The following is a 16,815-nucleotide window of genomic DNA, read 5'->3' on the forward strand; positions in this document are numbered from 1 at the left end:
TTCTCCTCAACTTCCCTCTTAGCCCTCTACCTTACATCTATGGCCCCTGGTTATTGACCCCTCTACTAATGGAAAAAGTGCCTTCCTATCCACCCTATCTATGCCCCTCATAATCTTGTGCACCTCTATCAGGTCTCCTCTCATCCTTCGCTGCTCCAAGGAAAACAACCCCAGCCTATCCAATCTTTCCTCATAGCTCAGACCCTCCAGCCCAGGCAACATCCTGGTAAATCTCCTCTGCACCCTCTCCAGTGCAATCATATCCTTCCTGGAAGGTTTCCCCTCTGACACTGGGCTCCATCTTTTTCTTTCTATAATTAGCTGGAGTAGGCCCCAAGTCTCCTGCATTGCTCAACCTTGACCATCAATTCTGATGGCACTGCTGAGACTTCAGATGTGCCCGCCCCTCTGATTGGACTGGCAGCATCAGGAGCCTACCCTCCATCCTTAATTGGATGGTGGGCCCACAGATGGGCAATAAGGAGGCTGCCTATAGTAAAATTGCCAAGGAAGTCCCACTGCCGGCAAGTGCAAGCACAGCGCTGACTTTCTTATGTGATGTTGGGTTCCTAAGTCCCCTTGTAAAATTCAACCCCTTAACTTTGCTTCTGAATAACTCAAATCTCCGCTTCAAAATCATCACACACTTCTGCGGTAAATCTTCAATTGAATTCAATTCAAAGAATGATTTTATTAAATATTTTTCAGTGCAAGAAAATCAATTGAAATTGTTGTTATTAATTATTTTGTCATTTGACACCTTTTAAATTGCACAGTTCAGTTGAAACATGTTGAAAAGAAATTATTAGGCCCTAAATATAGAGAATTAATCCCTGGTGTCAGAAGATAAATTCAGAGGAAAGAGGGAAGGAACTGGAGGCCTTGAAAAGAGGCGATTGACAGAGGACCTTAGATAGAGGTATGCATGATATTAAGTTATCAAGAAAAGGTAAATCCAGGCTACTGCTTCAAACTAAGTCAGGACAGCAAGACAAATGGTGAAAGATAAAATTAGGATAGAGATCAGGGGAGTTGCTTATTATAAAAAGCAATCGCCTTATAAACAATCTCCTAGGTAGGATAACGGAGAAAGACAAAAATAGTCATTCAAGATCCTGGTCTGATACTGTAATAAGCTGAACGCAAGTTTATTTTTAAATAGATAAGCTAACTTGGGCTGATTGACTTCTCTCATTTATATTTATCTTGTGCAATCTTGTATTATAGGCTAAACATTTTGCTAGTGAGATCCTGCTAAAGTGATGGCCAAACATCTCAGTCAGAAAAGCTTTCAGTCAAAAGAATATTTGCAGATACCTTTCTTTCTGCCTTGCATAGTACAAACTATGTGGCTCATGAGGAAACAAAGGCCTTTACAATCTCAAGCTTTGCCTAACAGAACACCCTACTTAATCATTCACATCGCTACCGAATCCTTGGTGTTTGTGCCACATGATAACTTTACAGCAAAGGAACAAAAATGTCATGCTGCAAACAAGTCAGATTCTCGTTCATTTTGGAACTTTAAAGCTCTGTGTGGATTTTTAATGGGATTTGACTATAGCTGTCTGATGTGGGTCATTTTTCGTGGCAACTTCCCTAAATAAACACTCGGATGCATTGCAGATGCAATGATCTTTTCTGACCTCTATTTAGCTTTATTGGAGGCAAATACCATTTGGCTGTGGCTAAATGTAGGTTGCCCTCAAGGCAAGCAGAAAGCTGCATTTGCCAGGCCATTTATATTTTTGTTCCCTGTCTCCCCTTTAGACTATGTGCTCGGGAGGAAGTAATCTGGCAGCACGAGCATGAGATGCTTCCCACAGTGACCTGGATCGCGGGCTTCTCTCAACTAATTTCACAGTGACTGAAAGCAAGCCATTAAAAACAGTCCTGCTGATGTATTAACCTCAATTTTTAACATCTCTGTTAAAATAGTGGGCAAAGGAGTTTCTTGCAGAGATGCAGGTCTAGAAATCGATAGATACCGAGCCCAGTTTACCGGCATAGAACAGATGCCAAAGTATTTAATATGGCAGCCAGTGTGCACTCTCACATTTTGCATTGGAAGTGACCATCATTCTAGCAAAGGCAGAAAAAGGGAACTGAGAACGTTGTTGCAAAAGGTGCTGTGCCCCTTACATATGCAAACGAGGAACCTAATAGCTGTTTGAGGACCCTTTAACAAAATTAAGTCTGCCCCAAAAACGCCACCTGTGTTCAGGAAGACGTTATATACCTATGACCTATATGGGACTACTGGAGGATGCCACCAATAATCTAAGTTTGCTAAAAATTATTTACCTGCTCGTGGAACCAGGTGGAGCAGGACTGCTTCTCGGGGCTTGATCAGTGCAGAAGATGGTTGCCAGCTCCAGCTTGGCTTCCTCCCAATCACTTCCTAGATTCGCCAGATTGTGGCCTTCTCTCTCTATCGTGCTTTCCTTCCAATTACTTCCCTCTCCAAATCACCCTTCTCCTTTTCTATCTCACCCCTCCTCCCTCTTGATTGTTCTGCCTGTCCCATTCACCTCCCTTGAGGTTTGCTGCGCTGAAATCCAATGTGGTCTGCTTGTGAGTTGTCTGGTGATACAGTTCACCACTCTCATTTAATGAGCTTTGAGACCGAATATTGGGTATACCTCGAGCCTACCTGTTGCAGTGTAGGGATCCTTCCCTGCACCGAGCTTGTACTGGCCTACCAATTTCGAGGACATTGAGAATGCGCTGATATGCATACAGTTGCATTTCAATGCTTATGCCTACAATATCCCAGACAGTATTATATTGATAAATGATGGAATTCTTGTCATAGTTCAGGGGAAAAAATTTGATCAAAATATTATTAATTGTTTTGTAGTTTCCTTATTTTCTACACATGACCTCTGTTTGTTCTCCCAAGCAAATGGGCAGGAAACTACCAACTAGGTAGATAATAGAGGCATGAGGCAATTTCCCTCCTTCACTGTCATGAAGAACTGAAGGACTGCTTGGTGCCTTCAATGACTATACTCTGAGATACTAGTGCATGAATCACAAAAGGTTAGTATGCAGATACAGCAAGTAATTAGGAAAGCCAATTGAACGTTATCGTTTATTGCAAGGGGAATTGAATACAAAAGTAGGGAGGTTATGCTTCAGTTGTTCAGGGCACTGGTGAGACGATATCTGGAGTACTGTGTACAGTTTTGGTCTCCTTATTCAAGGAAAGATGTAAATGCGTTAGAAACAGTTCAGAAAAGTTCTACTAGACTAATACCATGGGAGAATGAGTGGGTTGTCTTATGAGGAAAGGTTGGACAGACTAGGCTTGCAACCACTGGAGTTTAGAAGAATAAAAGACGACCTGATTGAAATCCTTAAGATCCTGAGGGGTCTTGATAGGGTAGATGTGGAGAGGACGTTTCCTCTTTTGGGAGAATCTAGAACTAGGAGCCAACTGTTTAAAAATAAGGGGTTACTTATTTGAGACAGAGATGAGGAAAACTTTTTTCTCTCAGAGTGTTGTGAGTCTTTGGAACTCTTCCTTAAAAGGCAGTGGAAGCAGAGTCTTTGAATATTTTTAAGTCAGAGCTAGATAGATTCTTGATAAGCAAGACGGTGGAAGGTTACCAGGGGTAGGCGGGAATGTGGAGTCGAGGTTACAATCAGATTAGCCATAATCTTATTGCATGGCAGTGCAGGTTTGAGGGGCTGAGCGGCCTACTCCTGCTCCTAATTCAGACTTTCGTATGTATGTTCATATGTTCCTCTGAAGGGGGAAATGAGAATCTATATCCGACTGTTGCTTGTATTGCATAGCATGGTAGAGTTGAACAGGTTGTCTCGCTGTGCGAACACAAATTAAGTTTGACTTTTGTCAGTTTTTATAACAAGATTTAAGTGCTGCAAACATGTCTAAACTTTACAGAGAGACTTCATGCTGTCTGGCAACATCTCCTACAGACTGAATAATACATTACATATAAATAATCATTTGACTTCCTTCAGAAACACGGCACGAAATGGAGCCTTTACCGATCCTTTTCATGGAGGCAATTTTCTGAATGTCGGGCGGGCCGGTCGGGAGCGGGCGCGGGCAGGTGTGGAGCCCATCGCTGCCCGTGATCAGTTGCACGCCGCCATTTGCATGCGTGGGCCAATTAAATTAAGACCTGCCCAGCGTGACGCACGGCCGGTAGTGCTCAGCACTACCTGTGCGGGCGGGGGCAGGAGGAAGAGTTGGGGCCTGCGCTCTTTCACGCATGCGCGTGAAAGGATGCAGAAATCTCCCCGAGGCACGGAGCTGCCTCAGGGAGATTAAGTTCATATTGAAATTTTTAAATAAAGAAAGATAAAAATTATTTATACATATCACCTCATGTGACAGTATCACATGAGCTGGGACATGTTTGTCAATTTATCAGAATTTATTTATTGATATTATTAAACCTTCAGAAGACCTTATCCCGCCCGTGGTTGAGGCTTCCTGAAAAACATGAAGGCCGCTTGGGCTCTTTGTCTGCCCGCCAACCTTAAGGTTGGATGGACAGTGCTGTTAATTATCGTAATTACTTCCCCAATGGCCTTAACAGGCCTTTGACAGTTCAGCGGGTGCGCAGCTGCCTCCGGCGCACGCCTGCCAAACGAAAGAACTAAATGACGCGCAATGACATCGGGACGCATGCCCAGCATCACCGCATGTCATTTTACGCGTTGGCATGCCGGGCCCACCCCGCATGCCGACATCAAAATTCTGGCCCACAACTCTGCTGACAAAGCTTGAGCACCCTCGAGAAGTTATTGAATCAGTGAGATACAAGCAACTAAAAACAGTTTTCAGTCTATATTACTTCAAAGTACATCTCAAGGCACCAGGGAACAATGAAGTGTTTTGTTAACAATTTTCGTTAAATTACCATGATCGTACATTTATGTACAGTATGCACTGGCCTTAGCACATCAGAATCATAATTAAGTAGCTTGAGCTAATGGCCCTTGATATTGCTAAAAATTTGAAGGGGTGCTTCATCACAGCCAATCCACAATGATTGTTGAGAAGCCCCCTCCATCAGCAATGTGTAAACAATTTTATTTATTCTGAAGATTTTATTAACAATGCCACCCTTCAGAGGTAATGATAATAATTGCACTGGGGTGTATATAGGCTGCAAAGATGCCATAAAATCAATTTACTTAGACTGTCTGACCTCTGATAATGATTAATATTATTCTTGACCTCTCAAACAAGCTCACCAAAATCCTGTCATACCATTAGTGAAATGGAAGGAGCAATTAGACGAAATACCAGGGGGTTTGTACGCTATTAAATTGTGTAAATCCAGTGGCAATAAGTCAGCACCAAAGTTAAGCCTAAGCAGTTTAAACCGCTGTTGCTAGAACAACATTTCTACATGAAAAGATCCACGTGTCATTCCTGCCTTGAAAGTCATCTACTTATATAATTGCCAGTAATTGAATTATTGGGGGACAGAAGGAGGTCATGAACCACCAGTCAATTTGAGGTTGGCTAACATGACTTTAAAGGGCCCCTTCCATTTTCTCTCAGGAACCTGGGTCACTTGTCCTTAGCCTCCAGGTTTGGCCTGTAAGCCTATGCAGTATCCAGCTCAACCTTTGGACTGATTATGCCGCAATTCCCCAATTTCAAACTCCATTCCTTTCATGCCAAGTTTGCTAAATCATGAGTTTCACCACCACCTTTACCCTCAGTCAGTCAAACCTAGTCTACCACAGTTATTTCACAGAAAACAGATGTTGTAGAAGGCACTGTGGGCAATGACAATCAGTGTTAAAACAGAAAAGCACATTCAGCATTACATGGAATACTATTCTAGCTTCTACCTTTCCATGGTTCATAGAACGTTGAGGAGTTCGAACTCGGGGGACTGTTGCACCTTTGCCCCTGGAATGAGACAGGTTTCCTAGGAAAAGATAAGATAATAGGATGAAAAGATAATCATGAAGAAAATAAAATGATATTTAACTTGTTACAAAAACAGAAAATGCTGGAAATAATCCACAGGTCAGGCAGCATCTGTGGAGAGCGAAAGAGTTAATGTGCTGAGTTGTTCTGGGGGTCAGGAACCCAATGTCGGATGCATTTCAGGACGCAAACTCCATATCACATCAGCATCTGATGACTCACATGATTTTTAACAAGAGTGAGCCAGAAAGGGAGCAGTGCAAGAGTGGTGGGAGGATAAAAGAGTGAGCCAGAAAGGGAGCTGTTCTTGATGCAGTCTCCTCCACACTGGAGAAACCGAATGTAGATTGCGTGACCACTTTTGCATAACACCTCTGTTCAGTCCACACACTTGACAATGAGCTTCCGGTCACCTGTCATTTGAATCTCCCCATCCCACTCTTACTCTGACCTCTCCGATCTCATCTCCGACACTGTTCTAATGAAGTTCAACGTACATCTTTTGATTAGGCATTTTACCGCCTTCCAGACTGAGTTCAAAAATTTCACTGCCCCCCGCAGATGTCATGTTTTCAGACAGAAGCTATTGGTAATAATCCTGCTATTTCCATTTATCCCTCCTCTAGACCAACTTTTTGTTCCTGTACTTGTTCCTTTGCCCTCCCCAATGCCTTGAACCATCATCCTTTTGTCATTTGATCTCTCTGCCTTTCACCCAATCACAGGCCTTCCCTTTTGCTCTTTTCCTCACACTCGTCACCCACTTTCTCTGTACTGACTTAAAACTTGTAACAGCAAGACCTTTTCCAATTCTGACAGGTCATTGATATGAAACATTGGGCAGAATTTTCTGTGCCTGTTGACGTCGGGTGTCATGGTGGGCGTGAGCGGACAATGTGGCAGGAAGGCCAAAAATCGGTTTCACGCTGTCATGAAACATGTTTGCAACTGTCTACTCTGCCCAGCGGGCCGCCTTTCCTGCCGCCAGACGTCGGGAACTGCATTGTAATACACCTGCATCTCATTATAAGCCCAGTTCGCCGGAATCGTCCCCACACGCTGGATCATCCAAGCATGACGGCATGATTGCACACTTACATGTTTCACAACAGCATTTATAAAGTGTGCAGCTGGTGAGCTATACTTCAAGATGAACTTGGAGGTGAGTGCACAGTAACACTGCGCAGCACTCACAAGGGTTGCCTGTTGGACCTCAAGGTTGAAGCCAAGTCCTGGCCCAGGACTACCCTGTGGTTGGGGCGAGTTGTGAGGTGGGGTGGGCAGGGAAGGACTGCCCTGCAGTCGATGGTAGTGCACAAGCACATGTAGGGGGGTGGTGTGGGGAGAAAAGCGGCCACACATTAGGGAAAATTTGTACAAAGACCATTCCTCTGCAGCTAAGACTGCAGATGCAGCCACATTGACATGTGTGGAGTCGGACCTTTAGCTTATCTGCCCAGTCAAGCAACCTCAAGTCCTGAAAGTGCCACCAAATGCTCCAGAGCTTTTCACCCCTCAGGCACAGACTGCAAACTAATGAGCATTTTAGTGGACTGTAGAACAATTGGATAACTGCATGTTGTACAATCTTGTACAAAAGCTGGCCATGAAGCAGTCACTGGTGGAGGCGCCCATAGCACTTGCAATGTCATTATTCCGGTTTGGACCAGTCTCCTCCACGGTTCAAGCTAACAGTGCAGCCTTGCAGTGTGGGCTGGGAGAATGCCTGCACCTGAGCTGAGAGCACAGCATGCAGTCCAGTGGGCGAAGCTGCAACTAATCGGTCAGGTGGGGTGGGGCGGAGGTGGGTGGGGTTTCGGCAGCGATGTAGCGCACTAATCTCTGACCATCCAAGAGATGGCCAACACTCTCCAGCATGCGTTAAGGGGCCTTCAGACTTAACCAGGACAGGTTCTTAGTACACCCAAGCTAACGCATGTGTCTCTCTCTTTCATCCTGCAGGAGAAGCACATCAGAAGCATGGTACCTGGTGACCTAACTGTATGCCTCATTGCTTACAAAAAGTGGAGACGAAGGAGAAGAGAGTGACGGAGGAGCCTGGCTGGGCAGAGGGAGGAGCAGCACCCTCAAGAAGAAGGGGCAGGTGGGGCTCCTGCTCACGCTGCTGAAAAGCCAGAGAGCCATTGCTGTTCGGCACCTAGCAACATCCAGGGTCTATAGACGGCACCTTTCATTCCTGCAGGTGACCAGTGTCACTGAAGACTGCACATGTCCAGGGAATTGGTTGATCACGTATACCACCTGCTGCAGGATTTGGCGCCACAGGTCCTTAGATGGCATCCATTGCCAGTGGCTGTGAAAGTGACACTCAATTTTTACACCAGGGGCTTCTTTTAGGGCTCCACAGATGGCCTCTGTGGGATATCGCAAGCCTCCGCCCACAAATGCATTCATGAGGTCACGGACACCATTTTCGCGAAGGCACACAACTTTGTGTATTTCGCTCGGGACCATGGAAGCCAGAATGCAAGAGCGCTGGGATTTGCCCAGATCTCAGGTTTCCTACAGGTGCAGGGTGCCATTGACTGCACACATGGTGCTCAGATCTCTGTGACAACAGGTGGTCAACTATGTCAACCGCAAGGGCTTCAACTCACTGAATGTTCAGCTGGTGTGCGACCACCACAAATGCATCCTCCATGCAGGTCTGCCAGGGAATGTCCATGACTCCCACATCCTTAGCAGGGTCTCAGCTCCCTGACATCTTCCAGGGTCTATACAGGCTGGCTCCTTGGGAACAAGGGCTACTCGCACCTGTGCAGCAGCCTCAGAGTGCAGCAGAGAGAAGGTATAACAAGGCTCATGCTGCAACTTGCATCTTAGTGGAACAAACCATCTGGTGGAGCACTGCAATACAGTCCACAGAGGGTGTCATGCATCATCATCTCCTGCTGTGCCCTTTACAACCTGGTGCTGCAACGGGGAGAGTAACTGGCTGAGGGGGAGATGGAGGAGCTGGAGGCCTCCTCCAATGAAGAGGGTGTCGACGGGGATAAGGGTGAGGAGGTCCTCGAAGGCGAGGATGCTGGCGATGAGGCCATCGCACTGGCCAGATGAGACCCATGGGAGGACTTCATAGCTGCTAGATTCATGAAGGATGATGACAACATGCAGTGAGGAGACACCATTGATCCTCACATTGTATCTGTGAACATTTAACTCCAGTCTGGCTGATGGCAGTGCACATACCCTCTGTGATAAGTCTCCTGTAATGGAGACGCAGCAGGGACTCCAATAGTCACCACATTCCAGGAGGATAATGATGACATGCAGTGAGGACACTCCATAGATCTTCACATAGCCTCTAAGAATGTCTGATTCTTGTCTGGCTTGGGGTAGCTCGCTTGGGCTCTGTGATCAGGGTCAAATCATGGAGATGCAGCCATGAAACTTTAAATGCATCTGATCCTTTGTCAGCCGGCAGCACCTGAGCCCTTCAGGAGCAGAGCATCACTGGTCACAGATGCTGATGAGATGGGGGGGCCAGCTCCACCTCTAAAGTGCTGAGAGCACACAGAGAGAATGACAGAACTCTGTGACGACTGCCAATGGCATCCTGGCAGCAATGACAAGCACTGTCGACCTGCAAGCATCAATAATGTGTCCAGTGAGTGTGAAGCTAGACCATCACTTTTGTCTGAAGCTTACACTCTGCACAGGGAAGAGGCCCTGGACTGAGTCACCTGCCTTTATCTTGTGCAGGAACCAAGGTTTCACATCTGAGTGACACGAACACAACAAGGAACCATCATAACAAGGAGCCATAGGCAAGGGGACATTCTTGGGAGTTTATTTACAATAATGAACAATATGTACAAGTGATTAACACCCATGCCCAGGCTGTTCAACTACATCTTCTTAACTTTCATAACCCTGCCGCTACGTCTTGGTGCTCCCCCAACATCCACAGCGGAGGTGGAGGCAGCCTGCTGACTGCTGCATCCTTTTTGTGATGACCTTGACAGGCGTCCTCTAGAGGGCCGAGACCTGGGGGGCCCCAGCCTGCTTTTGGGGTCCTGCTGTGTGGCAGTGGTGCCCTCCTCGGCCTGTGGAGCTGGAGCTGATGGGGTCACAATAAGAGGAGATTTTGATGGGCTGGACACTCCCGAAGTCACCAGGGTGGATGGCTCTGGGGTGTACACCTGCTGATGATCCTCTTCCCTAATGGTGCCCAAGGGCTCCTGTTGCCTTCTTGAGGAGAAGGGGAGAGTGGAGTGAGATCGAGCTGCCCCGCACCACTCTTGTGTACACACTGCTGGAGGCCAACTATAGCATCAGCGATGGAGTTCAGCACAGAGGACTGATGTCCTGAACCAAGGTCTCCATAGTGGCTTCCATCCTATCAGTATTGACCTCAGTGCATTGGCATGCCAGCGCTATCACCTCAGACTTAAGGCGGATGGATTCCTCCATGATGCTTTGCAATCTGAGGAGTGCAGCGAACATCCCTTCCTGATGTTCCCGAGCTTGCCTTTGCAGTTCCAGCAACTGAGGTATGACGGAATCCAGAGGCTCATCATCTGACTTGGACTCAGCAGATTTCTGGCCTCCAGCAGTCCTCCGAATGCCGAAAACCTGGGAAGCCCCTGCCACCGCCTGCTGTGGATCAAGCAGTGTGATGTGCTCACCAGATTGTGACCCTGAGGCTACTCTAGAACTAGGCCTCTGAGGTGTGTGTCTCTGCACTGGTGGAGGGTGTGAGTGGGTGCTGTGATGGGCCTTCAATTATGGTTTCAGCACTTTCCTCATCTGAGGTGTCTTCGGGGCTTGAGTCAGGAATCTCGCTCATGGACCCCCCTCGGCTGTTTCCCAGATGTGTCTGCAAAAGCAAGGAGAGATAATTAGTGCAAGACTAGTAAACAGGACACATTACTCACAGGATGGTTGTTTGATGGATGTTGCACTGCTGGATCCTCACTTGGTAGAGCACCACCAACATCACTGTCAGTGCAGGAACGGTTCAAATCCTCACCGGCCAGCTGTATGACTCTATTTTCAAAGTGCCTGTTGTGCTGGCCAATATTTATCCCTCAAACAACATCATTCTCACATTGTTATCAATGAAAAGTCATTTTTGTAGTATAAGGGCGTTTGGACAGAGCAAGGATTAATGTGGGACTGGAGAAAAGTACCGCCCATGCTATGATGTAGGGAGTCACATGATGGTAGACTGTGTGCAATAGAGTTTGGAAGGAGCCAGCATAGAGACAGCACCCATGTAAGGCTGTACCTTGGATATGTATATAGTTATGGGTAACCAATAAATGGTTGACGTTCAATCATACAAGACTTCTTAGTGAGACACCAAACAACCTTACAACAGCTGTGTGTAATTGCCTGCTTTATTTCCTACATTACAACAGTGTAAAGTGCTTTGGGGCATCCTTAGGTCATGAAAAGTGCTGCGTAAAAGTATTTCTATTTTACATCCTGCCAGATAGGAAAATTGGGTAGGCCGTAAAGCAGGCTGCTGATCCTCTATCATCCATTTTACATTACTCCCACTCCCCACGAATTTCATTCCGAGAAGTTATTGTAATGAAACTTACAGGTCTAAAAACTTCAATCTTGTCCCTATCTTGTTTGTTAACTAACGGTGTTGTATTTATCACTCATCCAGTCCTTTGGTACAGTTTTTCTATATTGCATGAACAGATAGAGGTGCTTATCATAGGAACATAGGAACGAGTCTTGAACCTGTCGAGGACTGATTTCTACTCAAAGTGTTTCCTCAATGTTTGCGCAAAGAATCTGATTAGGAGGAAACTCCTGACTGTTCAAAGAAAAACTTCAAAATTATTGCAGAATCAGATATCAAAGTATTCTGAATAACTTGCATTTATATAGCATCGTTAATATTGGGAAAAGTCATGAGATACTTCACAGGGTGTAATCCCAAAAACTGACAATGAGCCAAAGAAGCAGATATTCGGTTGGGTGACTATAATTTTGGTCAAAGAGGTCATTTTTAAGGAGGATCTTAAGATGGAGAAATGATGACATTAAGGAGGGAACTCCAGAGCTTAGGGCCTGTCTGGCTAAAAGCACAACTGCGACGAATGGGGTAAAGGGATTCCCATGGATGCATAAGAGATCATGCAGAGTTGGAGCAGCACAGAGTTGCCAGAGGGTTTCAGGGCTAGAAGAGGATGCAGAGGTAGACAGGGAAGAGGCCATGAAGAGTCTTCACCACGAGGAAGAGAATTTTAAATTTGAATCATTGGTGGACCAGGAACCATTTTACGTCATGAGCAGAGAATGATGGGTGAGCAGGACCAGATGCGTGTTAGGGTATGGGCAACAAAATTTATGAAGTTGAAGTTTCTGGAAGGTGAAGGATGGGCAGGAGACTAATGGAATACTCGGGTCTGGAGGTGACTAAAAGATGCATGCACGTTCCAGTGGCAAATAGACTGAAACAGGGGTAGAGTCGGGCAATGTTACAGAGGTAGAAGTAGGCAGTCTTTTTGATGCAGTGGATATGGGTTCTGAAGCTCAGCTCAGGGACAAGAAACACATTAACATATTGATGTAGTAATGCAAGAAGTTTGAAGAGCAACAGCAGAGATGATAAACAAAAATCTTGTATTTGTTCAGATGTGATCAGGTGTTTAATCCACCAATATGACAGAGAAACAAGTACTTATTTCTGAGTGTCAGGCATTGGCACACTATGGTTGGCTGTGCACGGGGGTTACTGAGGCAATTGTGTTCAGTTTCTAGCTCAACTGAGCTTTACCATTTTTAAAAATTCATTTATGACATGTGGGTGTCGCTGGCTAAGCCAGCATTTATTGCCCATCCCTAATTGCCCTTGAGAAGGTAGTGGTAAGCTGCCTTCTTGAATTGCTGCAGTCCCTGTGGTGTAAGTGCACCCACAGTGCTGTTATGGGGGGAGTTTCAGGATTTTGACCCAGTGATGGTGAAGGTGATATATTTCGAAGTCAAGATGGTGAGTGGGTTGGAGTGGAACTTCCAGGTGGTGGTGTTCCCATGTATCTGCTGCCTTTGTCCTTCTAGATGGTAGCGATCATGGGTTTGGAAGGTGCTGCCTCGGGAACATTGGTGTGTTTCTGCAGTGAATCTTGTAGATGGTACACACTCCTGCCGATGTCGGTGGTGAAGAGAGTGAATGTTTGTGGATGTGCTGCCAATCAAGTGGGCTGCTTTGTCCTGAACAGTGTCAAGCTTCTTGAGTGTTGTTGGAGCTGCACTCATCCAGGCAAGGGGAGAGTATTCCATCACATTCCTGACTTATATCTTGTAGATAGATGGTGAACAGGCTTTGGGGAGTCAGGAGTTGAGCTATTCGTTGCAGTCACTGCTCTTGTAGTTACAGTAGTTATATGGCTAGTCCAGTTCAGTTTCTGGACAATGGTATCCCCCAGGATGTTGATAGTGGGGGATTCAGCGATGGTAATGCCATTGAATGTCAAGGGGTAATGGTTGGATTCTCGCTTGTTAGAGATGGTCATTGTCTGGTACTTGCATGGCACAAATGTTACTTGCCACTTGTCAGCCCAAGCCTGGAAGTTGTCCGGACTTTCTGCATTTGGACATGGACTGCTTCAGTATCTGAGGAGTCATGAATGGTGCTTAACATTGTGCAATCATCAGCAAACATCCCCACTTCTGACCTTATGTTGGAAGGAAGGTCATTGATGAAGAAGCTTAGGATGGTTGGGCCTAGGACATTACCTTGAGGAACTCCTGCAGTGATGTCCAGGAATTGAGATGATTGACTTCCAACAACCACAACCATCTCCGTTAGTGCTAGATATGACTCCAACCAGCGGAGAGTTTTCCCCTGATGCCCATTGACTCAAGTTTTGCTAGGGCTCCTTGGTGCCACACTCAGTCAACTGCTGCCTTGTTGACAAGGGCAGTCACTCTCAGCTCACCTCGGGAGTTCAGCTTTTTTGTCCATGTTTGAGCTAAGGCAGTAATGAGTTCAGAAGCTGAGGAACCCAGGCAGAACCCAAACTGAGCGTCAGTGAGCAGGTTATTGCTAAGCAAGTGGCACTTGATAGCACTGTTGATGACCCCCTTCCCTCACTTTACTGATGGTGGAGAGTAGATAGATGGGGCGGTAATTAGGCAGGTTGGATTAGAGCCATACAGTCATAGAGTCATAGAGATCTACAGCACAGAAAAAGGCTCTTCAGCCCATCGAGTCTGCGCTGGTCAAACAAGAACCTAACTATTCTAATCCCATTTTCCAGCACTAGGCCCATAGCCTTGTATGCCATGGCATCGCAAGTGCACATCCAAATACTTCTTAAGTGTTAATGAGGGGTTCTGCCTCTACCACCCTTTCAGGTAGTGAGTTCCAGATTCCCACCACCCTCTGGGTGAAAAAACTCTTCCTCACATTCCCTCTAAACCTCCTGCCCCTTACCTTCAATATATGCCCACTGGTTATCGATCCCTCCACCAAGGGGAAAAGTTCCTTCCTGTCTACCCTAGCTATGCCCCACATAATTTTATACACCTCAATCATGTCCCCCCTAAATCTCCTCTGCTCCAGGGAAAATAACCCCAGTCTATCCAATCTCTCCTCATAAATAAAACATTCCAGCCCACGCAACATCCTGGTAAACCTCCTCTGCACTCTCTCTAGTGCAATCATATCCTTCCTACAAAGCGGATTCCAGAACGGCATGCAACATTCTAGCTGTGGCCTAACCAGCGTTTTATACAGTTCCAGCATAACCTCCCTGCTCTTATATTTTATGCCTCGGTTAATAAAGGCAAGTACTCCATATGCCTTCTTAACCACCTTATCTACCTGTCCCGTGCCTTATTTGTCCTGCCCAAGTGCATCACCTCACACTTATCCGGATTAAATTCCATTTGCCACTGATCAGTCCATCTGACCAGCCCATCTATATCCTCCTGTAATCTAAGGCTATCCTCCTTACTATTTACCACCCCGCCAATTTTCGTGTCGTCTGCGAATTTGCTGATCAATGCTCCTACATTCAAGTCTAAATCGTTTATATATACACCGCAAACAGCAAGGGACCCAACACCAATCCCTGTAGAACCTCACTGGACACAGGCATCCAGTCACAAAAACACCCCTCGACCATCACCCTCTGCTTCCTGCCACTCAGCCAATTCTGGATCCAATTTGCCAAATTGCCTTGGATCCCATGGGCTCTTCCCTTCGTTATCAGTCTCCCATGCAGGACCTTATCAACAGCCTTATCAAAAGCCTTGCTGAAGTCCAAGTAGACTACGTCAAATGCATTGCCCTCATCTACACACCTCGTCACCTCTTCGAAAAATTCAATCAAATTGGTCAGATATGACCTCTCTTTAACAAAACCATGCTGGCTGCCCTTGATTATTCCCTGCCTCTCCAAGTGTAGATTAATTCTGTTGCTCAGAATTGCTTCCAGTAGTTTCCCCACCACTGAGGCTAGACTGACTGGCCTGTAATTCCCTGGTTTATCCCTTCCTCCCTTCTTGAATAACGGTACCACATTGGCTGTCCTCCAGTCCTCTGGCACCTCTCCTGTGGCCAGAGAGGTATTGAAAATTATTGCTAGCGCCCTTGCCTCAATCAACAGCCTGGGATACATTTCATCTGGGCTTGGAGATTTATTTACTTTTAAGGCTGCCAGACCACTTAGAACCTCCTCCCTTTCTATGCTAATTTCTTTAATTATATCACAATCCTTCTGCCTGATTTCCATACCCACGTCGTCCCTCTCACTTGTGAACACCGACAAAATTATTCATTTAGAACCCTACCTACGTCTTCTGGCTCCACACACAAATTATCACTATGCTCCTTAATGGTCCCGGCTCTTTCACTAGTTATCCTCTTACTCTTAATGTACTTGTAAAAAATATTTGGATTTTCCTTTATTTTACCTGCCAATGTTTTTTCATGGCCCCTTTTTGCCCTCCTAATTTCCTTTTTAAGTTCCCCCCTACACATTCTATATTCCTCTAGGGCTTCCGCTGTTTTCAGCCCTCGGTATCTGCCATAAGCCTCCCTTTTTCTCTTTATCCAATCCTATATATCCCTCGACATCCAGGGTTCCTTGGATTTGTTGGTCCCATACTTTATCTTTACTGGAATATGTTGGTCCTGTACTCTCCCTATTTCCTTCTTGAATGAGTTCCACTGCTCTGATGCAGATTTACCTAAAAGTAGCTGCTCCCAGTCCACTCCGGCCAAATCATATCTGATCTTATTAAAAACGGACTACCCCCAATTTAGAACTCTGATTTCTGGCCCATTCTTGTCCTTTTCCATAACAACCTTGAATCTAACAGGGTTATGATCACTATCTGCAAATGTTCCCCCATTGATACCTCTACCACTTGCCCGGCTTCATTCTTTAAAATTAAGTCCAGGACCGTCCCTTCCCTTGTAGGACCTTCAATGTACTGGCTTAAAAAGCTCTCCTGGATGCATTTTACGAATTTCGCTCTCTCTGAACCTTTCACACTATGACTAACCCAGTTAATGTTGGGGAAGTTGAAATCCCCCATTATTACTACCCTTTTATTTTTACACTTCTCTGAAATTTGCCTACATATCTGCTCTTCTATTTCTCTCTGACTGTTTCGGCGCCTATAGTATACTCCCAGCAATGTGATTGCTCCTTTTTTATTTTTACGTTCGATCCATATGGCTTAATTTGAGGAGCCTTCTAAGATGTCATCCCTCCTCACTGCTGTAATTGATTCCTTGATCAATATTGTGACACCCCCTACTCTTTTACCTCCTTTCCTGTCTCGCCTGAAGTCCCTATATCCTGGAATATTGAGCTGCCAATCCTGTCCCTCTCTCAACCATGTCTCTGTGACAGCAATGACATCAGACTTCCATGTGTTAATTTGTGCCCTCA

At 45.8% G+C, this 16,815-nt stretch overlaps 1 protein-coding gene across 1 annotated transcript in view; it reads right to left on the reverse strand.

Annotated features, from left to right (window-relative positions):
- myo3a (myosin IIIA) overlaps positions 1–16,815 on the reverse strand; it is a 599,990-nt gene that overhangs the window by 200,406 nt on the left and 382,769 nt on the right. The window contains exon 22 of the mRNA XM_078535585.1: positions 5,845–5,924. Coding sequence (XP_078391711.1) covers positions 5,845–5,924 — 80 coding nt within the window. The remainder of the gene's footprint in view (positions 1–5,844; positions 5,925–16,815) is intronic.

Source organism: Cetorhinus maximus, chromosome 3 (assembly GCF_964194155.1).
Source record: "Cetorhinus maximus chromosome 3, sCetMax3.hap1.1, whole genome shotgun sequence".
NCBI lineage: Eukaryota > Metazoa > Chordata > Chondrichthyes > Lamniformes > Cetorhinidae > Cetorhinus > Cetorhinus maximus.